Here is a 25,879-nt window from a genome sequence, read left to right as displayed (position 1 = left end):
TGAAAAAGAGATATACAGAGAGTAAAGGGACAGCAGTTCATCCATCCTGTCATCCAGAGTGGATGGAAGTCTTACCCAAGGCTGTGGGAATCATGGTCCAGCTAAGGGTCTTACGCTCACTGCCACACAGACAGGATGTGTACTGATCACCAGAGAGGGGAGTGAGGGTGTAATCTGAGGAGGGGGCTGCAGTCACTTTCACCTGTTCAGGATAAACAAAATATATTTTGTAATAATTCTACAATCAAATGTATAGAAAAAAGCATCTCTTGAAGATCACAGAAGTTCTCACTGCTATGAACTGTGGTCTAGATTTTGAATCAGCACATTGTGAATTGAATTTTTCTTTTTTTCATTAATTTTTTATCTGGTATTTTATCTCAAAAGGTGGGTTATCTGCTTAAGTTTCTGTTAGTTTTAAATAACCAGCATAACAAATTTCATGTGGAATAATGACGATAACCTGAAGAGTTTTGTTAATAATAATAATGGAATCAGATTTATATAGTGCGTTTTAAGGCACCCAAAGCACTTTACATTGTGTATCCATTATTCATCCACTCCTCACCCATACCTGGTGATGGTAAGTTACTTGTGTAGCCACAGCTGACCTGGGGCAGACTGATGGAAACGTGGCTACCAATCCGCACTTACGGCCTCTCTGACCATCACCAAACATTCATCCACATTCATACACCAGTGACGCCAACACTGGCGGCAAATAGGGTGAAGAGTATTGCCCAAAGACACAACGACAGATGACTGGTGTTACATACGTGTGATACACTGGTTCCACTATGAACGGGAAATTAACCACTTTGTCTGTATATGTATATGCCCACTTGTTCGAAGTCATGTCACAATCCATGGTCGTAGATTTTTGAGATGGTTAAATATCCAATTGCCCTTTTATTTCTGTTAGCTGCCACTCATTGCCACCACCTGGGGCTCATCCTGCATGTAAATGCCTGTCCTCTGTTGCCTGTTCGGAGTGGCCAGAACTGACACACCTTCACCTCCTCCCCTCTGGTTCGCTCATCGCTGGTCCAATCCCTGCTTTTGCTCTCGCCATCCAGAAAATTAAAGACTGCTGCAAATGCTCAGTCATCTGCAACTGTTTGGCACAGACAGTTTGCCCTTGGCTTGTTGGACTTCGGGGACTTCGATCGTGTGCTTAGTCGGTGGTAATTTGTGTAAATAGACTAGTGTTATCCAACAGTGTTTGAACTGTTTGACTTTGTGTTGTAGTTTGTTTAACGACTGGTAGTCTTGTTTTCTTTTCTATTTGGTAAAACTTAAAGCCCTTTTGTCTTCTCTTTAAGTTGTTTTTGTTAGCGTTACAGCAGTGCTGTTTAGTTCATTTAGAATTGTTAAACTAGAATGTGCTGGGCTAGTTGAATTTGATCGTAAATGTATATAGAGTTTTTTTTTTAGCTACTGGAGCTGCTCCACCTTTTGTTAATGTAGATTAGTAGGCCAGTTTTTCATTCACCTGTTTGGTTAGTCTTGGTTTTGTTTTCAACTAGCTGATTTGAGTTAGACCTTAGCGGTTTTATTGTGTTTTTAGTTTGAGCAGCTTTGCTTAACCCAGCACTTGTCATTGCCACCATTTGTTTTGTTCTCCATTTCCCCTTATTATAATAAATCTCCTCTCTTCCTTTATTAACATCTGTCCGCAGTTCATTTCTTTTGTTACGCTAATTTTCATACTCCTGTCTTGGGTCGTAACAGGCATCACTGACATGCACTGTAAAACATGCCAAGCATTTTAAAGTTTTCTCAACTACTTATTCTTTAGTTGGGAAATCTGTATTCCATCCATCCATTTTTTGTACTTGCTTATTCCATTGCAGGGTCACGGGTTGCTGGAGCCTAACCCAACAGCTATGAGGTGAGAGGCAGGATACATCCTGGACAGGTCACCAGTCCATAGCAAACAATAATCCACACAGAAAGGCTAAGATTAAGACAGCCAGGAACCTTCTTGCTGTGAGGCAACAGTGTTAACCATAACACCATTGTGCAGCCCAGGAAGTCTAAAGAATTCAAGAAGAACTCTGAGTGAGTGCTTTCCCAATAACAAGCCCTGGATCACCAGTGACCTGAAAACGACGGGAAACATCAAAAAGAAGCCTTTAGGGATGGAGAAGTGGAGTTGTTGTAGACAACACAAAACAACTTAAAACAAAGACTAAGTAGTGCAAGGGCAACTACGGGAAAAAGTTATAAAGTCAGCTCCAGCAGAACAACATGAGGGATGTGTGGTCAGGAATGAAAAAGATCACCGGCTTAGAGTTAAAAGGGGAGCAGACTGATAGAGGTCTGGACAGACCTAATGAGCTGGACATGTTCTTCAAGGTTCAGTTCACCCCTTGCCTCCAGCCCAACAGACCATGCTCCATGAGCCCACATCTTACCTGTTACGCCTTAACTCTGTCACCCTGCAGCTCAGTCATGGACCTTAACACATCCTCATCTCTCTGCATTTCAGAGCATACTGTAGTATCAGTGGGGAGTATCAGGACAAGATGTTGAGTACAGAGAACTCGTCAGTCAGTTTGTAAGATGTTACAAAAACAATCACCTCATTACAAGTACCTTGGAGTTCATCTGGACATCAGACTGTATGGAAAATGCAGCATACTAAAGCTGATTGCAGAGCAAGGTGTGTTTCAAAACAATAGCTTTTATTGATGAATTAAAACTTTCAGCTCAAGAAATATTGACCGAATAAACTTGCCTCCTGTGGTTCCTTTTTTTTATGTATGAGATGTGCGCTATGTGTGCTAATGGGGGCACATTGCAGCTAACACTGTGCAGCTGGTCAGTGCTGTATATGTACTGACAATGGTCATTAATGCCCTTAAGAGAGGGATCGAAGATGGGGTACAAGTAGTGGCAGCAAAACCAGAGCGCAGCAGCAACAGCCCATCCAGCGTTACAGCATTCAACACAGCAACGCAGCCATATGTTTCAATAACTTTCCAAAAGTATTTACACGAGATGCAAAGATCTCTCCATTGTCTTTCATTGTGTCTATGCCTCCTCCTTGCAACAATAACTGCAGCCATTTGTGTGTAAAGTTGTGCCAGTTTGCACCTGCCTTGCAAACATACTAAATATAGATGCAAAAATAGCCAGTGCAATCAGTTTCATGTTTGGTAAATCAGATTGCGTGTGTTACCATGATCCATTTGCATCTGCTCCTTCCAATATTTTGCGCTTTCTGGCAGAGATGCTTATATTGCATATTCATCAAGGCAAACACGCAAAATGGAGTGAGTGCATTATTTTGTCCATTTAACAGATGTAATCCTCAGTGCGCCTGGTTAGTAAATTAGCTGCAACATGTTTTTGCGTGTGCTATTAAGCACACGTTTTTAAACCTTTAGTGAATCAGGGTCTATGAGTCCAAAATCAAGACAGATTGGATGAATACAGAGCACAAAAGTGTGAATTACCATTAATACTAAATAATAAATGAACTCTTGTTAAACACCACTGCTAACAGTGTCACTGTGATCAGGTTGAGCTGTAGTTGAGAGATGTCTCATAAAATCATCATTACCATGATGCAGCTGGTCAGGTAGTTGAAGACAGTCGCCTTCAGTTCAAAGTTCTCCCCCCGGATGATGGAGTAGGGCAGCGTGAGCTCGAGGAAGAAGGGCTGGAAGACGGTAAGCTTCGTACGAGGAGCTAATCCAAAGCCTTGAGAGGACAAACAGAAAGTCTCTGTCTCCCAGGTGGTGATGGTGTCTGGGACGGTGAGGGACACATCTTTCGTTCCAGACTCTCTGGATTGGGAGATAAACACCAATACATTCTGTCAGGTAGTAAAACAAACTTAAATAACTCATAACAGTCATAAATACTCACACTGATGTGTGTCTTGTGTAAATATTGATTTCTTTGTTACATATGTTGCATTGGCTGATTGTTTAAGATATTCTGCTATTATTTACATGTGGTTTGAATGACTAAATATTACGGTGCAGAGAAAAGTTTAGGTATTTTAGAAAATCCAACTATAAGTAGGACTGGTGTTACGGGTAAAAAAAATGACAGTTTTACTCTCCGGGTTAGCGTAGGCCTCAGCTTTATTCCTCTGAACTTGTGAAACACTCCTTTTCTACACTTGACATAAGTGTGTTTTTTTAAATTAGATTTTTCAGGCGAACAGATGCAGTGCTGGACTGGGCATCGGGTATACTTACCTGGTGGGCTGACGGTGATTTTAGGGCGGGTCTATACCTTGTTTTTTTGTTTTTAGGCCACTAATACATGGGAGAACTGTGATTGGCTTGTGTGTGGAAAAAAGACAGGTCTTGGGGGAATTTATTATTCCTTAGTGTTGGCAACTTAGCGATTTAGCGAGTTTTCAGACCCCTATAGCGACTTTTTTTTTCTTCTTTTTTTTTAAAGCAACTAACAACAAATCTAGCGACTTTTTCTGATATTATTGGAAACTTTTGGAGATTGACGTGAATGAACATAGTTTACTCTTCCTAATGAGGAGCAGGTGCTGTGCAGACCCATCTCGTACGAGGCTGGGTCTTCTCACAGCAGCAGCAGCTGTATTCAGCGCAGACAACGTTCACCTCTGTTTCATGACCAGGCTGAAAATGAAACGTACAAAGCTGCTGCTGGAGGATCCTGTGCTGGCTTACCATCAGAGTAATGTCTATTAATGAAGAGTGTGGACAAAAATATTTAAAAAGTTGAGTGCTGTGACAAGTTTCAGGCACCTAATTTTATTTCATTTTATTTTTTTTATTTATTTGCTGTTCTAAACATTTTAGGTTGTCTTTTTATTCATTTTTGCCTTTCCCACTACATCCCTCTTTATGGCCCCATCCATTACAACTATATGTATTAGGCTGATTAGGCTAATTAGCGACTTCTAGTGACTTTTAAGACTTTTAAGTTGCCGTTCTGCTTCGGCTACAAAGTGAATCAAAACAAATCATCAAATCTGATTTGTTTTGTATTAGTGCGACCAGTAAGATGTCTTTTTGTTTTTTTGTCTAACCCTATTATAAACATTGTAATTTCTGAATTTATTGTTCAAGTATTTATCACTAATACAGTGAAAATGAGAGGAAATGTGAATATTTGCTATGCAAGGCGATTTCAGTGTGCACCGCTAAATTTTCTGCTTGCAGTCCTAAAAATTTAAGTTAGGGGCCACTGTGGTTCTCATAAAAAAGTTAGTCTGCAGCCCTGAGTTAACCTGATACTACATTGTATTTCTAGAATGAGTGTATAGGAGAGAAAGATGCTGTGGTGTTCAAACACCTGGACACAGGTATCAACTCCCGCTGGAACTGGTCTTGGCTCAAATTAGAAGGCAAAGCCAGAGTGAAAGGACAAGAGTTGTCATTTCATCTGTCCGTTGTGTTAGAAACTTTATTATATATTCATATTAGTCTGTAACTCTGCTTGAGGTTTTCTCAAAGTGCACCAGATTGAAGCTTTTAAATATAAAATGTCCAAAATTTTCTACTGGGTGAGCATGCCCCCGGACCCCTCTAGAGGGGTTGTATCCTTCTCACTTTTTTCACCCCTGACCTGTTTTCATGTCTGTCTCATGCTCTTTTTAGTGTCTACTCAGATCAGTAGAGCCCACCACAGCGTCCTCACCAGCCACCTCCACAGAAAGTGTTCAAACTACTCACCAGGTAAAACAAAGAGGTGTGGTGGTGAGGTGTGGACAATGATTTGGTATGTTGCTAATACATGTTCCATTCTTTGTGAATTCAATCAGTTAAACTGGAAGGTCAGCTTCTGTTTGGTGTGCACCATGTGCCTCTTTTTAACTTTGAGCAGCTGCGCAACTATTTCTGCACAACCCTGAAAGTCAAGCTAAATTATGCTGGACCCTGCCATGACTGGTGGAGGCCAAAGGATTTTCAACAAAGTGTGTGTTAACAGCAGGATAATTTAATGATAAGAACACATAAATGGTTCGTATGTGATGAAGGCATGTGATATATGTTTTACTTCAGCTGTTAACAAATGTGTACAAGCAAGAGGGAATATGTAGCTGCAGGGTAAAAGAGCTTTACCCAACAGACATTTATTGTTACTGAAGTTCTATATAAAGCTCAATCTCCTCAAGTTTAACCACAGTGTTATTGAAGAAGCCGAGATGCTCACCCGACTTGCACCAGGTCCCATATCCAAGACTCAGGGAAGAAAGAGCGGACTGTTTTTACTGGTTCAGCATCCGTAACATAGTCCACTTGAGGAGAGCTAGGCCTACCTAGTGTCCCGTATATACTTTGTCTACTAAGCTGAATACCATACCCACCACGTAGACCTTAAAGAAAATAGTAGAAAGTTAAACAGCAGAAAATACAGATAGTGATACAGATAATTATTAGAATTTTGACAAATATTTGGTGTGACACTTAACAGAAAATGATTAAAATGTTGACGTACCTCTATGGTATTCTTTTCCCTTGAATCTGAGGCATCTGGGCAGCCGTAAGACCAAGTTTGTGGCCATTTTCAGTCCTACATTCTACACAATCCAAAAACGAACAACATTAAACATTACAGTTATTACAACAAACAGTTATGTTTTATGAGTATTCACAGGTTTATTCTATACAACATTATTATTTATATTGTATAGCTGTTGTTTAAGACAGTGTTTCTCAGTCCAGATCCTCAGGACTCACTGCCCTGCATGGATGTGTTCCTACTCTGACACGCCTGATTAAGATTAATGAACTTCCTCATCAAGATTTTTGCAAGCCTGTTATGAGCCATTCATTGAATTCAGGTGTGTTAAATATCACCATTCCCTTTAAAACAAATATCACTCGGGTTGCCTCTACAACATGCAGAGTACCTGGACTGAGAAACACTGGTCTAAGATATACCTCAAAAACTCTGTGGGCATCATTTGTGTCTTCTCCAGGATATGGGTATGGCAAAACATATCTTTTTGGTCTCACATGTAAACAGTTTATGTGATCTTGAACCTCATGCGGGACATGAGACACCTTCCTGACAGGTAGCACGTGAAATATCTGAAAGGCAAAACAAGGTTCGAAGTTAAAAAGAGACAAATATTGTTGTGTGGAGTTCTGACAATTGAACAAAATGCTTAGAAGGTCTAATGTCTTCTATCTTTCTCTCCTGAGGACACTAAGACACAAAGATGCCCCAAATTTCTATTTTTAGTGGAACGACCACTGTATAAATTTTGGAACTATACACCAGAGCTTCGGAGCTTGTTCCACTGTCCCTGAAACATCATAAATTAAGCAACCATTACAATGACAGGAGTAACATTATATTTCAAATACTTTTGAAATTTGTCTGTTATTCTTAATTATAACTTATTTTATTTTAATATTTTGTTACTCCTTTTTATGCTAGATTGAAATGCCTGATAAAATTTATCTTTTGCACCAATGTGGTGCTGTTTTGTTTTCTGTATTTGTTTGGTTTTTGATCCCATTATGTTTTCACACTTTTACACGGTATTCAGCTTTCCTCTGTATTATTATTATTGTCATCTTTGAGAGTTTGTTGTTTCATTTGCATAATAAAAAACAACTTTGAGCCACAATCAACCTTAGGAGTTTCCTGCACTTTATCAACAGTGTGGAACTTAAATTCACAAGATGTTCAATCCCATTGTCGTTTCATGTTTCCTAACAAACAAATGAATGCTGCGTACATCAAATCAAACGTCAGCATATAGGAAGATTTGCTAGTTGTGTTTGATCTTCCTAAATCTTTTGTGATTATCTGTCAGTGTGACAAACATGCAGAACACATGCAAAACTCATATTTAAAGACTCTTTCCTCCATTTCGCCTGCAAGTGTGAAGCGTTGCACACTCGCTGTTTGAGGGCTGAACGGTCTATTCGCCCTCCACTCTACGTGGTTTGCAACGGCCCACATTAGCCCTCCATGCAAACGGAGGGTTAGTGTGTAGTGGTCATTTGGTATTGAGCCCAAATGTAACTGCAGCTGATACCAGCAGTTACCTTCTCTTCATTTAGTGTCTTCCCAGGCTCCTTGATGAGAACGCTCTGATCAATGGCACTTAAACCACACAGAGAGTCTGGCTGAGCTGTCAGCTGCATTTTGGTTTGCTCTCCTGGGACAGCTGATGATCGGGAAAACTCCAGCGACACCTGGGACACACAAAACACAGCATTCATAATTTACTGATATAAGAAAAAAACTTACTTCCTACTAAGTCCTATTGGAACACAAAAACAACTGACTTAAAGACAGAAATAAATCAATAAAAGAGGAAATATAAATAAAAATGAAATAATAAAACAACATGAAAGCAGTTTGTTTCATTCTTTCTTTCATATATTGTTATTAAGGCTGTCAAAATTAACACGCTGCTGGCAGGAAATTAATTTATGTAATTAACTGTGTTAAATTTTTAAAACAAATTTAGTGTATATACAGCTTCCGCCATTTATGACGGTGAGACATGGAGGTGATCAGCTATAAAAAGTTTGGCTGGCTAGTTCTACGGATGGATTTAAAAGAGTCACACTCGCAGGGGATGAGGATCACTTGCACTTTTCTTGCATTTATTTATTTTTTTATTTATTTTATTTTATTTTTTTTTGAAGAACTTTTCGCAGAGTTTTGCACAAACGTCTCTGTTCTGGTCCTCTCAGTGTCTGTCCAGCGCAGCATGGCAGCCTCCTCCTCTCCTCCCTCTCCTCTCTGAATCATGACCGCTGTTTGTGATCAACTGATTTTTCTGTCCCTGGTATCATCTCTCTTGTTGTGATTACTTATTAGTCAAGTGAGAAGGAGGAAACTAGCAGTTCATGGTTCACACCAGCACAGATTTACCCCAAACAATTTTTTTCGGACGTACTAGGAAAAGTAGGCAACATTTATCAGTCTCATGTTAATCAGACCAGTCACAGTTTATTCTCTTGTTGGGAATAAAATATAGTTATGAGATTTGTAAATCACTGCATTATGTTTTTATTGATATTTTACAGAGCATCCCAACTTTTGTGGAATTGGGGTTGTTCATCTAGAAAATTTGAATGCAGAGATTCTGGTAACTTGTTAAATATCATAGTTTCCCTCATGGTTCCACTTGCCTTCTTCTTCCACTGACCTTATTCCTGAAGCATTTCTCAGTAGGGACGTCGGCACTGTGAGCAATCACATTCATGCTGGGAAGGATGGCATAAGCCACAATCTGGACATCCGGAGCCATGTCTGGGGATACTTCAAACTTGAACGACACTTCTCCTTTATTCACTAGAAAAGCAAACCAAGTCTGATATTTTTATATTCTTTGATATTCATTGTCCTAAACATCAATCCAGAGTTTAATAAAACTTTCCTTGATCCTTTAAATTTCAGAAAGAAGAATACCACACAAGTTGCTTTTTACCACTTTGATTATCTTGAATTTGGAACTGTTTTTGTCCTTGCGTGATGATGGCTCCTCTGGATAAGACCTGTGGAGGTTGATATAAGAAAAGTAAAACATAAAAATTAGTAAAAAGGACACTTTAACCTAAATCCTCTTTGTTTTTTCTATAATTCTAGTGAAATATATTTGGAAGTTTATGGAAATGTTCTTTTTTAAAAAAAAAAAAAAACTGGCTCCACCACATCCATGTTTTAAACACACAGTGGCGTAAACGTTAGTTTGAAACATTTGTTTTAAAACTATTTTAAATCCATCAGATGATTGTTTTTCACTGAATGTGTTGAGGAAAAAAACGGAGACAATTACTGAATGCTGTAAGTTGTTTGTTTGCCACGACCCGCCCTGGATAACGTTAAACTGGGATCAGAATGATTTGTTCGCTGTTTTCAGACCCATTATAAATAATGTGGTTTTACTGGGTTTGTTTTTAGAAAAATAGGTTACAGTTGTTTCTGTTTTAGTAATGTTGGAAATATGTGTTGGCCCTGTAAGTGCTGAATCTAAATGAATCCAACCATTGTTAAAGGTTTTATTTTTATTGCAGTTTATTATGCAGTTTACAGGTTTAATGTTAAAATTTTCTGTATTTATTTTATATTAAGGTATTTGAATGTTTTTTGTGATTACGAGGATTTTTTGTGATGCCCAAGTGTGTGATGTCTTCCCCTACAAACTATTAGAATAGAAAAGTTTTACTTTGCTGGTCAGATGTATTTTGGTTCACATTTAAAACTGTTTAAAGTATTTTATATGTTAGGGACAGATTTACTCTTTTGAATAGGTTTCCTTGTTCATCTACAGGTTTCCAAATTCAGTAAAACAAAGAAATTGTCCAGATCCATTTGATTTGAATCAGGTGTGTTGCAGTAGATAAACATTTAATACCTGCAGGACAAAGGCCTTTAAGGAGCGGAGTTGGCTGTCCCTGATCTACACAATATTATTTACTGTTATTTGCAACTTTTGTAAGTATACATTTAATTTTTCATCTATTTCTTTTTAATAGTTTTATTTCAGTGTTTTAATTGTTGTGTCCTTTCATGTAGAGCCCTGTGTGCAAATATTTTTTAATGCCGCTCTCACCCACTAAAGTTGAGACCATTACTGCTTGGTTCTGCATAATTTGTGTCCCTCCAATTCATATATAGGCTGTCTATAAGAATTTATATGCGCTTTTTCATTAGAAACATTTCACTCCTTGCCCTACATGCAAAAAATTAAAATATATTTAACATAAATCTCTCAGTTTTTTAATTACTATGTTCATGTAGACTGAGGTTAGAAACTATAAGATGTCTAATCAGCAGCAGTTAATATTAAAAAGACAAAATCTATTAAACAAATATTGCATTGGGTCCCAGTTCTAATGCAGGGCTCTGCTTTATAAAAGACTTTGGATTGATTTTGCTCATTTGATAAAGTGTTAAACAAATTAAATATAATAAGTAAATAAAATATAACTGTTTTCTGAATTATTGAGAGAAGGTGACAACAAATGTTGAACATACAGCCAACGTTACACGGCTAACCAGTGTGTGAAATATGGGTGGACATGGAACGAAGGGCAGCGAAATTAGAGGGTTTGGTGAGTAACCCTGAGTTACCTGTAAAAACATACCTACACTTCTGTCCGTTCATTTCAAGAACACAGGAACTGTTGCACTTGTGTTAATTGGTTCATCTTTGGTCTTTCTGTGTTTACTCTGCAATATGAATCAAGCTTAAAGCTTTTATTTCCTCTGTAAGACTTTATGTTTTGACAAAGGACTTTTTGTTCTTGTTATACAAATTAAATCCTGTTTTTAAAGTAAATATCTTCAATCATTTAAAATCTGTAAATAGAGTGACATTGGATATTGCTTAAATCTGTTTTAATCCCTGTATTTCACGCACTGATCCTAATCAAAGTTAACAATGATCCTGCTGGACATTGCATTTGGAGAAATATGTTGACTGGCCACCCCACACCATCTGACATTGCAGTACTCATTACAACTAAAAGTGACATGAGACCTGGACCTGCAAATAATGATTAGTTCTTCTTCTGATATTACTCTGTTCAAACAAACAGAAAAACCTCCTCACCAGGTACGTCACATAAACAGTGCCCTGTTCTTCTTTCACTAGAGTGTATCTGATGGAGATGTCCTCTTCTTTGCCACAAGGAAGTGGTTCATCCTTCTTCTTCACCTCCAGAGAGCTTACTGTTGTCGTATCAGGGGAAGGAGGAACGGACTCTGACAGCGATTGCCTGCTACCCTCATAAAAAGCAGTTCTGTATCCAGGGTATAACAGCGTTGGTGTGTTGCCCACCTGGTTTAAGGAATAAAAACAATAGAATGAGCTCATAGCGGTCGATGTAGGAGGAAGCTGTGACATGACTTTAATATGTTCGCTCAAACTCTGTAGTTATACTTTTTTTACTTACATGGAGTACAACATTCTCACTGAATTCATTTGTACTTAATGAAAATGTGGCCACTCCATTGCTGTCAGTAGTGATATTCTGCAGCCTGCGTGCAGACCGAATTTCCCCCACAAACAAGAACAACGGCATGTCAGGAATGGGCATATCATTGTAGTTAACAGCCTTAACCTGTTAAAAGCAGAATAATGTATTGCTAAGACAACAGATATCAGATGCACTGTGCAGTACAAGTCAGTGATGGCAGGAGCTCTTCTGTTGTTTACTCAGGCAGTAAATAGCACTAACACTAAACAAGATAAACAAGTATCAGCTGGGACCATGCAACAGAACAGCTGCAGAAATAGGGCAGTAGACTATTATTCAATAACGGAAAACACAAGCTTGAAATGAAAATGATAAATAAACATTTAAATAGCAAAATGGGGGGATTTTTATATCAAACTGGACTTTCCCATATTTTCTTTTATTTTTATTTACTCCACATGGCCATGTTCTTCTGTTTTGTTTTGTTTTGTTTTTTGTTTGTTTGTTTTTGGTTTTTTAACAAAAAAATGCCACTTTTACAGTGACAGTTCAACAATATAGTATAGAAATTCTTGTATAGTTACTCTCTTTCCTAAACTGTGGTACCATTAAACATTACATCCAAGTATTATAAAAAACAAGATAGAAACAAAACACAAATTAAACCAAGAATCAATTTGAAGACAAATATTTACAGATTTTAAGTGCTTATTAATCTTTTAATTTTAATTAATTGATTTCTTTTTCATATTATTAGGGTCCGAGCCATACAAAGTATGGCAAGGCCCTATTGTTCCTGAAATGTTTATTATTCTCCTAAGCATTTCGACGCCAAATTTGACCCCCTAAACACCCATGAAAAGTTGTGAAACTTGGCACACACGTCAAGCCTGGTGAAAATCGGATATTATAAGGTCTGCATACTATTCAATGCAAAATTGGCTCAACAGCGCCACCTAGAGTCACCAAAAATCACCACATGAATGGGGCCCAGGAAGTCTACTTCAACGTAGGAAGACGAAACTCGGCACACACGTGTACCACCCCGTGTTGACCAAAAAACTCAATGTCACACCTGTCGCCATGGCAACGGGGTGCCCGCCATCTTGGCATGTGCGGCCATTTTTTTGCCATTTTTCCCACTTTACACACATCGTATTTGAACGAACTAGTCTGAGGGGATTCGTGCGATTGACTCCAAACTTGGTGGGAAGCTTCCTGACAAGTTGGGGACCAAACGCTCCTCAAATCTTTCTAATAGCAGAAAGCATGTTACCGTGGCAACAGACGGAAAAACGCCATGAAACACGGTTTGCTCATATCTCCACAGAAATACATGGGATCTCCACCAAACTTGACAGTATTCATACGTGTGACACCCCAAGTCCAGCAAAGAAGTCAATCAAACACCTGTTGCCATGGCAACGGGGTGGCCGCCATCTTGGATCTCATTGCCATTTGAACGAACTAGTCTGAGGGGAATGGTCCGACCGACTCCAAACTCGGTGGGGACCTTCCTGACAAGTTGGGGACCAAACGCTCCTCAAATCTTTCTAATAGCAGAAAGCGTGTTACCGTGGCAACCGATGGAAAAACACCTCGCCATTAAACACGGTTTGCTCATATCTCTATAGAAATACATGGGATCTGCACCAAAGTTCACAGTATTCATACCTGTGACACCCCAAGTCCAGCAAAGAAGTCAATCAAACACCTGTTGCCATGGCAACGGGGTGGCCGCCATCTTGGATTTCACTGCCATTTGAGCGAACTAGTCTGAGGGGATTCGTGCGACTGACTCCAAACTTGGTGGGAAGCTTCCTGACAAGTGTGGGGCCAAACGCTCCTCAAATCTTTCTAATAGGGAAAAACCGTGTCACCGTGGGAACCGACGGAAAAACGCCTTCTCGCCATGAAACACGGTTGCTCATATCTACACAGGAATACATGGTAACTGCACCAAACTTGACAGGATTCATACACTTTGGGTCCTTAATGCATTACAACACCTGTTGTCATGGCGACATCGGGTGGCGGGGTCCAGGCAGCTCGGACCCGATGGATGCCGCTTGCGGCTTTAATTATACTTGTAGCTTATTTTTGCATTTGGCATTTATTGCCCCTTTTTTGTAGCACTTGTTTACGGTGAACTGCCAGGTTCTCTTGTCCACCACGTTTCATTGCATTGTTGATGGCATGTTACCGTGCATGGCAAATAAATGGATGTGAATCTTTAATTTCTGAGTTATAGTCATACACATATATGCCAATGTATACATACTAGTTACTTACAGCACCAGTCAAAAGTTTGGACAAATTTTTCCATTACATTTAGTGTGTAAATGTGTCCAGACTTTTGACTGGTAGAGTATACATATTATACATAAAGAGATTTTTCTTTGCTTTTCTCTTAATGCATTTGGGTATTACAAATGCCACTTTTGGACATTATGGAATATCCTGAAGATCTCTTTGTATTGTTAGCTTTTAGAGAAATAAAAAGAGATTGTGTGGAAAGTCATCTACCTCCTAATGTTTCATGTGAAGCATTTCAGTTGTCTTGTACATGAAATGTACTATACAAATTCATTTGCCTTGCCTTGCTTTTGGCACCAGTTTCCAGTTATTAAAACATATTATAAATGAGAAAAAATGTTAAATATGGAACACAGGATATGATGGCAGTAAAATGTCTTCTTCTTTCTGAAGACATAGCATAGTGCTTCTCACAATTTTGTGACTTTGCTGTTTACTAATTGACTCAATTCCAAGCTTGTTTTCTGAATCTAAAAGATGTTATACAATAAAAAAAAAAACATCTACCAATACTCCTGGTACTCCTGACAGATGATAAAACTTACTTTTCCTTTTAGATCTGATCCTCGTTCATAAAACGTGGGAGTGTCAATAAAAGACAGTTTTCCAATTCTATATGTGAGTCCGATGTTCGTCCTTTGTAGGAGTGAAATACCTGAAAATGAGAAGGATCATTGTTATAACAGTCTGCATATTAGTATTATTATTTGACAAACCAATCATTTTAATAGAAAAATATTAAACAAATAAACATGCCTGTCCCATCCTCCTCTGCTGTAGCACTGACGCCCAGCTTATCCATCAAAATCTTTTGGTCAATTCTGGTGAAGTTTGACATCCTGAATCCGAAAGTGGCACAGCCTGTATTGTTAGCCTAAAATAAGTATAATAATATGACATATAGTTATACATGAGTGTAATTATTCCTTTTTAATCTCTTTAGCACAATGACACATGCCATCCCACCTAATACCAGAATGACAGAAACACCTCACATCGCCACATCACAACAATTTAACTATCTTATTTAAACCTGTCAAACATCATCTACAGCAGTGGTTTCCAACCTAGAGTCCCTCACAAAAGGCACAAGGGGTCCTCAAGGCTTTGACTGTTCAAAGCCAGTGTGATTTCAAATTAAGGCCATGTCCACACAGAGATGAGTTGAGGTGTATTTGCTTAATTGCATTTTTTTTTAACATTTGGGTGTTTCATTCAAATAGAACCAGTGTTTTGGGAGCCTGAAAAGACTTTTTGCCATTTAATTATTGAGACATGTCTGTGAAACATCACAATGCAGATGATTCCTTCTTATTCTGAAAAAGAAAGAAAAACGTAAGTCTATATGTTAGTAACAAAAGCCTAATACCAAGCATGGTGAGTGGGGGGGTCTCCTGCTTTTTGGTAGTTGCATGAAGGGGGTCCTCAGGGAAAATAGGTTGGGAACCACTGAGCTACAGCACACATTCAAATAGCCATGAAATAAGAACAGTCAAAGGGATAAAACAAAGGCACTGAGACTTCAGCTTAAATGTATAATTATTAATGTATTAATCTTCTAAAACACTAACTAGTGAATGGGGAATGTGTTGTCAGCATTGCCTTTGTTTTCCTTTGCTCCTCTGCTCGTAAATATCGTGTTGTTTCCTGGCAGTGCAGAAATATCTCACCATGTGTGTTTTTTTTTGCGGATTCTACTTCACTCACATGCTCCTATATTTATAAGTTGATAATTTTCCAGTTTCCTTTGTGTTATCTTTCCATTATCACTCCATGCAGAATGTGCTCTATCACTGAGCCTTATGTTTCTGCTTGTTCTGTTACCTTCACTCAGTTTCAAATCCAATCTAACCTATTTTTGTGATGAGGATACTTTTTCAGCTCCTCCATGCTCCTTATTATCAGTACCTTAGCCTCTTCTGGTGATTCATTAAGTTCGATAAAAATCTTGCAGTTTCTTGTTCATGTGCTCTGGATTTTTGTCATTCTTCTCAGGTAAGGTGCTTTTTTTTACAATATCCACTTGATCTTTGTCAGATGTTCATTGTCAACATCTGTGCCTTTGAGCATCCTGCCCTGTTTGAGAAGTGTATCCTGCTGTTAACAAAGCTCAGTATAACAGCTGGCTAGTCATTGTTGTTTCTTCTGGGTAGCTGGTGGCAAGTTTCAACCTAGTTGTAATCCAGAGCAATTCCTTTTGACTGCAGAAGTGTTGCTACTTGCTGCTCGGTTGAACTTTTATCCAGCTCACAGTTGGATTCCCCAGCATCGCCCGCTGTCACCGCCCTTGCATAGAACTGTGCTTTAATTGATAGTCTGCTGATCACAATACCATTCATTCGGGTGTTCATAATAAGTCATTTTCAAGTGATTAGTTAATGATGAAGTGATCATTTACAAAACTTTACAGAGCATTAACAAATGATTAATAAAAAAAATGTAGTAATAGTTCATGTATGTTTTGTAGATTCACTCATAAATATTTTTCAAATGATTAGACAATGATATAAACTAATCATTTACAAAACATGATTATATGATTACAAATGATAATAAGAAATATCCTAACAATTTATTTGTATCTATATCTGTAAGTTTGCAGTTGTAAGCTGATCTGTTACAAAGCACAAAATGGAACTATGTGAACTGGTTCTATGTCTCACGGAAGATCACAACACTGTAAATTGTAGTTAGTAAACAAACTGTAGTTAGTATAGCATGTTCGCAATCAGAAAGGACATATTAGTTTATCAAGTGTGAGTTTTTGTAGAAAGATGAGACCATAACCATGGCAACTCTACCTTATTTGTTTTTGTGTCACATAGGCCCCTGAACTCGACTACTTCCATTTCTGGAGGGCTATTCAAGGCACCATAATAATGACGTGGGGGAGGCCGGCACACCTCAACTGTAACTGTACTTGGCACAGGCTGTCCATATGTGTACCTAATCAATTGTGAGAACAATAAAAAAAAATCAATGAATCATTCACTTAAAGAAAATTTATTTCAAACTGCCTGAAAAACCTGAGTTTTTACTTACTTTGCACATACTTCCACATCAAATTCTTCCTGCCCCATGCTTAATTCTTCTTTTACATTTAATGTTACCTCAAATTTGGGTAAAACTGGAGAAAAACCAAACAAGTTATTGTTTATACCTGGTAACAAATGGCCTGGATATTCATTCAGAAAGCAACTCTAACTTACCATACTTTTCTACCTTGAAGTCTTGATATAATTTATCTTCACCCACTGAAACAATGATCCTGTAAATTCCTGGTCGTGCCTCAGAGCTCAAATCATAGGAAAGCTGCAGTATTTTACTGTTGGATGATTCATTCAGCCACTGTCCAATTCGGTTGTTGTAATGATCCTGTCCAGTGAGACAAATCAGATATAGATGCATTAAAAAAACAAACTGGGAGATAAAAACTAGTTTCAGAGTTGTTTCAAAAACTCTCCAGCCTGTGGTGCAAAACTTTGCCACACTTACACTTTTTGACTCTTTAGTGGGACCAACATCCCAGCCAGCTAAGGAAACCAAAGTCTTTTTTACCCTGCTGAGTGACTTCAGTTCATTAATCAAATAATTTTAGCCCAGAAATTTTTACATGTCTTGGTGCTTTGACTGTATTAGACTGTAAAAAATCAAAAAGTCAAAATGGTAATATTCTGGCAGCTGGGGCACCAGAAAAACATCGTGAAATATAAGAAAAAAACTAAATCATAAAATTACATTCAAATACAGTTTATAACTTTACTTTTACATGGGATCTTTTGGTATATTTCTGCCTTTTAATCTTTAACAAAATATGTTAGCAAGTATAATAACAGATAAATTACCTAAAATACAAAAAACTGCATGAGTACAAAACATTAGTGTAAATTACTTTTATCGCGCAAAACTACTATTATTAAATAGTTATGGCATAGTTATTGCAATCACATTGTCTAGGAGACTTTCTGATGGTATGTTATCACAACCCTCCCCCAAGCTCCAATGATGTCAATTTTAGCATCGATCCATCTCTGCATAACACCCTTTACAGAATACTTCCACTTGATCTGATTCAGATTAATAGGAATCTAAAAATAAAACAGTGTAGTCAAAATGACCACTTGTATATCATATTTCCTTTGTTTATTCTAAACCACAAAACTTTATTCGCATAGTTTCGGGTGAAGTCAGGGACCAGCAATCCTTTATGATTTTATTTGATTAAATTATTGCTAATTTTATAACTCGTTGCTGTCGGGCAAAATGTTCAAAATTCGTGATTTTTGTTTTCCTTCATAAATCAGTACTATTGGTCACCCTTTATGTCTGTCTGTTGTTTTATAAATATTTAACCAAATATATATGATTAAAACACAATACAAAGTTTGATGACATTATGTCCAGTTATTACAAAACCATACAGTTTTTTTTTTCATTTTTTGAAAAATGACAGTTTTGGAGATAGAAGGTTTGCACCCGACAGCAGCGAACTGTCAAAATGACCATTTTGGTCATTCTTCAATAAAGATTTAGCTCAAAGATAGAGGCTACAGTTCCTTGGGCCTGGGGCCCTTTGCTGCAGGTCTCTGACAGAACTTTTCTGCTTAGCTACTACTGAAAAAAAGGCCATTGGAGCCCAAAAGTCCTTAAAAAACAAAAAAAAAAAAACAAACAAAAAAAAAAAAAAAAACAGGTGATTAAGAAAATGTAAAGTAGTAGGAATGGTGCATGGCCTGTGTCTGGTTGCAGGGTACGGCCCGGGGGCAGGAGGGGTGTAGGGGTTTGAAGGAGGGTTGAGTGGGATTCGGGGGATTATAGGGGGAGGTGCTGGGGTGTGAGACAGGGATGCTTGTATGTTGTGTGTGTGTCTATGCTTTGGATGATGTTTGTGTGGGTGTGGGGGTATGTTTGTGTGCGTGCAGTAGGTCAGAAAGGTTTATCTTTGGTTTGTTTTGTTCTTTTTAATAATCAATTTCTTTTGTTTGTTTTTATTTGAACAAATTGTACATATAAAATTGTTTGATGATAAAAATCTATTGTTTGCATTGTGTATTCATCGTGCCAGCAATCTAATCCATATATGCTAATCAATAAATCCACAAGTCAATAAATCAAACATTTTAAAGCATTTGTGTTATTTCAGAGCAAACTCTATTATTGTGCACAAGGGGCAAACATGGACAAAAATGTGTTTGAATTAGTTTATTTTCTTACCTCAAGTGTGATGATGTCATACTGTGAAAGAGAAATAGGGAGAGAAAAAGATTTATTACAGGGCATATTGCTTTACTTTGCTATTTTTTCTTTGCTTGAAAAAATGGCCAAAAAAATTTTTTTTTGCTTTAGCTGCAGTTCACTGCTTGTTTTTAATTTTCAAGATGTTGCAAAATAAAAAAAAAGTCACAATCAAAAACAAAAAACAAAAAAAAAAAAGCTTTGGTAAATAGACATAGACTAAAGAGGACCTGACTGTACTATTGATCCTTTAGTGGAAGCAGATTGATTATGGACATAAGGCAAAATCAGTTAAATAGTGTGGCTGAATTTTCTGGTGGCCACAAGTTATTGGATAACTGATAACAGATATCAGGGCTACAACCTTTTTCAATTTTTTCCACCCAGTGTTTTCTGCATCTTTTGCTTTCCACACTGTATTTGTGTACACAACAAAAGTTTGTTGAAACATTCCCGATATTCTGACTGCAGAATAAAAGAAGATAACTAATGATTTACAGATACTCACCAGCTGACTAACGGGTCTAAACTTGGAGTCCAGTGTGACAACTCTGAAATGCACTGAGATATTCACAGAAAGCAGATGAAAGCTGTACATTTTATCCACAGTTGTATAAATTGGAAATTACTAAATAAAACCTTTTGTCCTCAGAAAACACCCCAAACATGTAGCTGCAACCATTTTTAACTGTTTGTAAAATAGATAAACCTCTAGAAATGTTTTCGTCACCATCAGCTCCACAGATAATCAGGTCATAGTTACCTGTTTGTCCAGGGAGGTAGATCGGTTTATCTGTTTGGACAAACATTCCTGGCTTGTAGACTTTGATCATGATTTTCCTGACTTCTTTTGAGTGAAATGTGGCCCCTCTTACAAACACCTCAAGGGTCTGCACCTCTTTAGTTTTCACCAAAGGAACCTTTGACAGATAGATATTTTTTTAAATGTAAAGATCATTAATTCATGCAGTGAAAGTTTTCTTTTTCTGTGTTATAATCTTGGCTTTAAAAATAAACATTTAAAAAAGAAAAAAAAAAAATTTTAAAAATGAGCAAATTAATCGGAGACACTCTTAGGATCTGACCGGAAACAGAATGCACTCATGAAACTCTTCACTGGATGTCTTCTCAAGAAGAGTTGTGTTCATGTCTTGGGACCTCAAGGTGACAGTCATGACCAGAGTCTCGCTGGGCTGCCGGAGACTTGCACAGAACCTGGTCTCAGCTCCAGCTTCAAGAACTGCAGGAATGGCCACCATATAATGTCTACACACAGACAGGAGCACACATTTAGGAGTAACTGACATGAAGTAATAACCTCATTCATTTAAACAATCTAAAAATGTTCAATTTGACAAATTTCTTTGATTAACTTACGGTTCAGCTGATGCTAGATTAACACACATCCAACACAAAAAGACACACAGTGTCCATGACTGTGTTCCAAGGAGACCCATGACTGACTACGATGATAATCAAAGTCAGCGTCTGTTAAATATCTACTGATAAGAGAAACCCACCCCCAGTCACAGTCCAGTCACACTTATTTGACTTCCTGTTGCCTTTCTATCATCTCCAACTAGTCTGCCAAGTTTCCTCTGACCTCTGACATCAACAAGACATGTTGGTCCAGACAACTGCTGCTCACTGGATATTTTCTCTTCTTCAAACCATTCTCTCGAAACCCTAGAGATGGTTGTTTGTGAAAATCCCATTTTCTGAAGTACTCAGACCAACAACCATGCCACGTTCAGTCACTTAAATCCCCTTTCTTCATCACTCTCAGTTTGAACTTCATTTTTGACAATGTCTACATGACTAAAAGTGTTGAGTTGCTGCCATGTGATTGACTGATTAGATGTTAACAAGCAGTTAAACAAGTGGATCCCAGCCAACACGCATTATGTGGTGCCCAGATAGGTAGCAACAGGTCTGATAATTGTGTCCTCAGTTTCCATGGTGGCCGCAAACGTGTTTAGCCAGATGGGTTAATGAAGAGCCCTGGATGGGCCCCAAACCGGACACAGATGGCTGCTGCAGGCCTTATATTTGGGGTTCTGTAGGGATACCCAACTGGGGCCCAGTGAAGTTTGTCCTCAGTATCCATGGTGGCCCCAAGTCCAATTGCCTTGATGGGTTCATGATGGGTTTAGCTTTATTCTAACCTTGTTTTACCAGGACTGACAATTTCATTCAGTTTTGGGTTAACATAGGTTTAGAGCCACAAATACAAATCTTATGCATTTGCAGCTTATCAAAGCTAAACATCCTCCTATCAGCTTACATGAAGCTAACCATAAGTCTAATATTTCTACTCCTACCCCCCCACCACCACCCCCCTATCCTGACCAGCATCCTAACATACAGAACGGTGGTCTGTGTGCCATATTTTGCTTGACAGATTTGCTCTACCAAGGGAGATATGTTATATACATGGCTGCCCTTGATATTTTTATTATTTTTATTTTAATGTTATTTTCTTTAGTCTTTATATGTCAGTGCCGAACCTGACAGGGAGAAAGAGAAAGAGGGGAAAAAAAACTTTTACTGTGAATATGTTATGGATATTCAATGCAATGAAAACAACTGAAAAATTACTAAAAATCTGCATTTAATAATCATATCTGTATTTAAAAACATTACTTAATTCGTTATTATTTTTAATCATTTTTAGCATTCTGGCCATTGCTCTAGAGTGGCAGGCTGCAGACCTCTGATTTAGTGTAAACCAATATTTACTGCACTTACTTCATATTGCATATGGTAGGTCTTCTTTTGTTCTGACCTTTTGTTCATAACAATGCGATCAATCGCAATTAATCGCAACATTTTATGCAATTAATCACGATTAAAAATTTTTAATCATTGCCCAGCACTATTTTATATTGATTTAATTTAATAAGAATATCAATTGTAAACACATTGGAATTTGAAATAACTTATTTTTCTAGCAGCATTATACTTAAGGCTCATTTATGCTCAATGCAGAAATTACCACCAGAAATCGCAGGGGCAGTGCTGAGCAGAATAGCTGACATGCAATCAGGCAAAGAAACAAACCGAGAAGAAGAAGAGAATCAGGAAGGAAACAAAAAGAAAAAGAATAATGACAAAAACTGTAGAAACTGCACAAGCCTTTAAAGAAACACTATATGTGGATGTTTAGGGGGTGTTCTGTGGTTGGAAACAACTTTATAGGCATTACTGCTGCTAAACAGTGTCTGAAACTGACATCGGCTCAAAGCTGTCAACTCTGAGCTTAGCGCTGCCTGCTGTGGAGGAGTTGACTCAACAACCATGGCAACAAAAAACATGCATGAAAGTATGAGGACTACAACGTATGGCAATGTTTGAAATGGATGTTGCTATTTCATGAACATAAAGGGGGAATAAATGGACCTTTACGGTATGCAAGTTTTGCAACAGTGCTCTTTAAACAGCGTGGGATGTTTGATTTAGTCATACAAACAAATGGTGACCTCGTTACAAGGACCAAAGATGACTTTTCTTTATTGAGTAAACCACTGGATGAAGGAGAGTTTTCACCAACATGATACTCTCCATAAATATTAATCTGGGACCACAACATGGTTAAAAAAATAATAATAATTCTTCATCAAGAGGTTACTTAGTCTTAGCATCCTTGGTTTTATTAAATTAAGCTATTGCATGTAACCATGTTTTGGGACGATAATTTAGCCTTCTGAGTAATAACAGTACAGACACTGAATCATATAAAACATCTGACCATCCACAGGATAGCATTCCATTGTTTTAGTTAACATTAAAATAATATACACTGCTCCAGGCAACTTGAGACACAACAGGTCATTGTGCAAACAGATGATGCTATAACCCATAAATACATTGATCCAAGAATGATCAGCTATTACTGGCAACCTGCATCCAAACTGAATAATAACATGTATCATGTTTGCGTAACTCATCTTAATGGGAAAAGAAGCTGTGTGTGTTCCTTCTTTTCGTTTAAACATTCACAAAGATGAAGTACAAAGGTGCTTGTAACTGAAGCCAGCATCTGGTCAGAGGTGACAAAGTTTGTTTGATCTTACTGCAACTGTTTTAAAGTTTGAGCTTTTGTCTTGTTTCACATGTTATTTAGGAATAACCATGGGGATAATCACTGTAAAATATATACAGTTTAGTTTTTGGGTATATATCGGGTGGTTCAGTCTTTACCCAGAAGTCTTTTATTTGGGAGAATCAGAGAGTGATAGATTAAAGATATAGAATAAATAGATATTTATTCATAAATTTCTTAATTTTCAGTATCTGCTTCAACAGGGTCAGGGTTGCAGGGGGCTGTGGATCATCACAAATACCACTGAGTCGGAAGCGGGAACACAAAGGAGGTTTTGGCAAGAGATTGAGTTACCAGTCTTCCTAGCTAGACACCTCTCTTATGGTGCATTCAGTCCGGCATAGTTTGGTCCACTTCAAACAAGCCCTGCTCTGTATCACTCCATTATTTACTTGTGGCGAATTAGCCATTTTGGCCCTGGCCAATTAGTGAGCAGGCATTTCTTCCTCCTACTTTTTTTCTTCCTGGTTAGTAGTTGTTTTGGAAAAAAAAAATCCTCCCTAGCGAGCAGCTGTTGCAACTGTGTGACATTAATCAGTCTTATTGTGCTGACTGGATTTAGTATCATTCTCAGACTTGAGAAGGAGAGGTGAGACACTGCACAATGGCCCCACAAATACAGCTTCAGGATTGTGGTGGTTGCAAGTTGACATTATATCTGGTTTGTGATGCTATTTTGATGTGAACTACTTGAAGCAGGTGATGTGACAAAAGTAGTTGGAGGTAAAAAAAAAAAAAAAAAACAAGAGCTCAGGCACCAGTTTAATTTAAAAAAGGTGTGTGTGGGGGGGGGGGGGGGGGGGTTATTACAAGAAGTGACATCTTAAACTTATCTGCAGTATCTGTGAGGTCTCTCGGCCAACTGTAGACTTCCCCCTGGCTGTCTGTATCAGCCCTTCTTACAAAGAACATTTCTATTATCTGGAAAACACTATATATAGAGCCTCAAATTCACTGACTCTTAGCAAATGAAGAAATCTAATCATAAACCCATGCAATGCTGAGGATCAGACACTTCAGGATCAGTCAAAATCAAAATAAAATTTTATTTAAAATCACTTTTCATACATAAGTAGCACAAAGTGTTTTACATAATACAATGCACACAATGTCCGGTGATGCAATTTCAATAAGTGAAGTTTATTTATAAGCACTTTTAAAAGCAACATATGTTGACCAAAGTGCTGTACAATGTAAAAAAAACAAGTAAACAACACAAATCAGATATAGATGAAAGCCAGAAAACAACACAAAGACCTAAATATCAAAAATTCAGTCCAAGTTGAAAGTCAGGGAATAAAAGCAGGTTTTTAAATGAATTTTAAAAATATTCACTGTTGGTGAGGTCCTAATGTCGAGGGGAAGGCGATTCCACAGTCTGGGGCCAACAACACAAAAAGCTCGGTCACACCTGTGTTTTAACCGCGACCTCAGGAATTTCTGTTTATCAAATAAAAATATCAAAATTCACTTCTACATTTTTAACTGATGTGTTTTTTGATTGGTTGCAGGAGTCCAAGGATGGTCTGATTGACACACAGTTAGAAGGCCCTAAAAACAAGACTTTAGTTTTATCCTGATTACTTAAAGAGATTTTATGCTAACAGATTGCTCCAGTCTAGAAATGACAACACAACGGTCAACTTTATCAAAGGCAGCAATGAGAACTAAAAGAACTAAAATGGATGAGTCACCTGATCAAAAACAAAACAGGCCCCATGACAAAGTTGAGGGGGGCGGCCCGGAGGCCGAGCAGACAGCAGACTTGGTTCAGGGGGACTGCCCGGAGTTTTTATATTAAGTGACGTGTCTTTCACCTTTGTAAATACTTTTTTTCTCCTTAGAAAATTGGGTCAGGAATTGATAAGGGAATCAATAAAGAACCGGATCGATAGACAGAATTGATAATGGCACTGATGATAAAATCTTATCGATTTTATCAATATCAAACCCTAACTATTAAACACCATACTACAATAGAGTTTAATTCAGCAGTTTTACAGTTTTTTTTTTTGTTTGTTTGTTTTTTATTTTGTTTTGTTTGTTTGTTTTGTTTTTGTGTGTGTGTGTGTTGTTTTTTTTTTTTTTTTTTTTTTTTTTTTTTTTTTAGAGCTGGGCACGTTAACTAATTATTAACGTGTGTTATTGCATTTTATTTCTTTGTTTTAAATCATCTCCACTAATGTGAAAGTCGCAGGGGCAGTGCTGAGCAGAATAGCTGACATGCAATCAGGCAAAGAAACAAACCGAGAAGAAGAAGAGAATCAGGAAGGAAACAAAAAGAAAAAGAATAATGACAAAAACTGTAGAAATTGCACAAGCCTTTAAA

The 25,879-nt window shown here is 37.8% G+C and overlaps 1 protein-coding gene and 1 long non-coding RNA gene across 3 annotated transcripts in view; one reads left to right on the top strand and one right to left on the bottom strand.

The window, feature by feature from the left end:
• The window catches only part of LOC121645751 (pregnancy zone protein-like), a 34,653-nt gene extending 13,711 nt beyond the window's left edge, over window positions 1-20,942 (bottom strand). The window contains exons 1-20 of one of the 2 annotated variants that reach the window (XM_041994413.1): window positions 20,826-20,942; window positions 20,534-20,714; window positions 20,212-20,368; window positions 19,957-20,009; window positions 19,428-19,448; window positions 17,423-17,588; window positions 17,256-17,340; window positions 17,015-17,159; window positions 14,970-15,087; window positions 14,759-14,868; window positions 11,874-12,041; window positions 11,531-11,758; window positions 9,404-9,470; window positions 9,122-9,267; window positions 8,007-8,156; window positions 6,888-7,037; window positions 6,442-6,523; window positions 6,157-6,319; window positions 3,569-3,794; window positions 76-202 (exon numbers count right to left, since the gene is read on the bottom strand). In XM_041994413.1, coding sequence (XP_041850347.1) covers window positions 76-202; window positions 3,569-3,794; window positions 6,157-6,319; window positions 6,442-6,523; window positions 6,888-7,037; window positions 8,007-8,156; window positions 9,122-9,267; window positions 9,404-9,470; window positions 11,531-11,758; window positions 11,874-12,041; window positions 14,759-14,868; window positions 14,970-15,087; window positions 17,015-17,159; window positions 17,256-17,340; window positions 17,423-17,588; window positions 19,428-19,448; window positions 19,957-20,009; window positions 20,212-20,368; window positions 20,534-20,714; window positions 20,826-20,905 — 2,623 coding nt within the window. In that variant the 5' untranslated portion in view covers window positions 20,906-20,942. Of the gene's footprint in view, window positions 1-75; window positions 203-3,568; window positions 3,795-6,156; window positions 6,320-6,441; window positions 6,524-6,887; window positions 7,038-8,006; window positions 8,157-9,121; window positions 9,268-9,403; window positions 9,471-11,530; window positions 11,759-11,873; window positions 12,042-14,758; window positions 14,869-14,969; window positions 15,088-17,014; window positions 17,160-17,255; window positions 17,341-17,422; window positions 17,589-19,427; window positions 19,449-19,956; window positions 20,010-20,211; window positions 20,369-20,533; window positions 20,715-20,825 lie in introns of those variants that run through there. The other variant, XM_041994412.1, reaches the window with a different exon arrangement.
• Window positions 7,193-23,655, top strand: LOC121645790. Its single transcript, XR_006011510.1, has 3 exons — window positions 7,193-7,204; window positions 7,955-7,956; window positions 23,335-23,655. It is a non-coding gene; the product is annotated as an uncharacterized LOC121645790 (long non-coding RNA).
• The last annotated feature ends 2,224 nt before the right edge of the window (window positions 23,656-25,879 follow it).

This window comes from Melanotaenia boesemani, chromosome 9 (genome assembly GCF_017639745.1).
Source record: "Melanotaenia boesemani isolate fMelBoe1 chromosome 9, fMelBoe1.pri, whole genome shotgun sequence".
NCBI classification, from domain to species: domain Eukaryota; kingdom Metazoa; phylum Chordata; class Actinopteri; order Atheriniformes; family Melanotaeniidae; genus Melanotaenia; species Melanotaenia boesemani.
The sequence above is the reverse complement of the archived record's forward strand: the minus strand, read 5'-3'. Positions and strand labels throughout refer to the sequence as shown.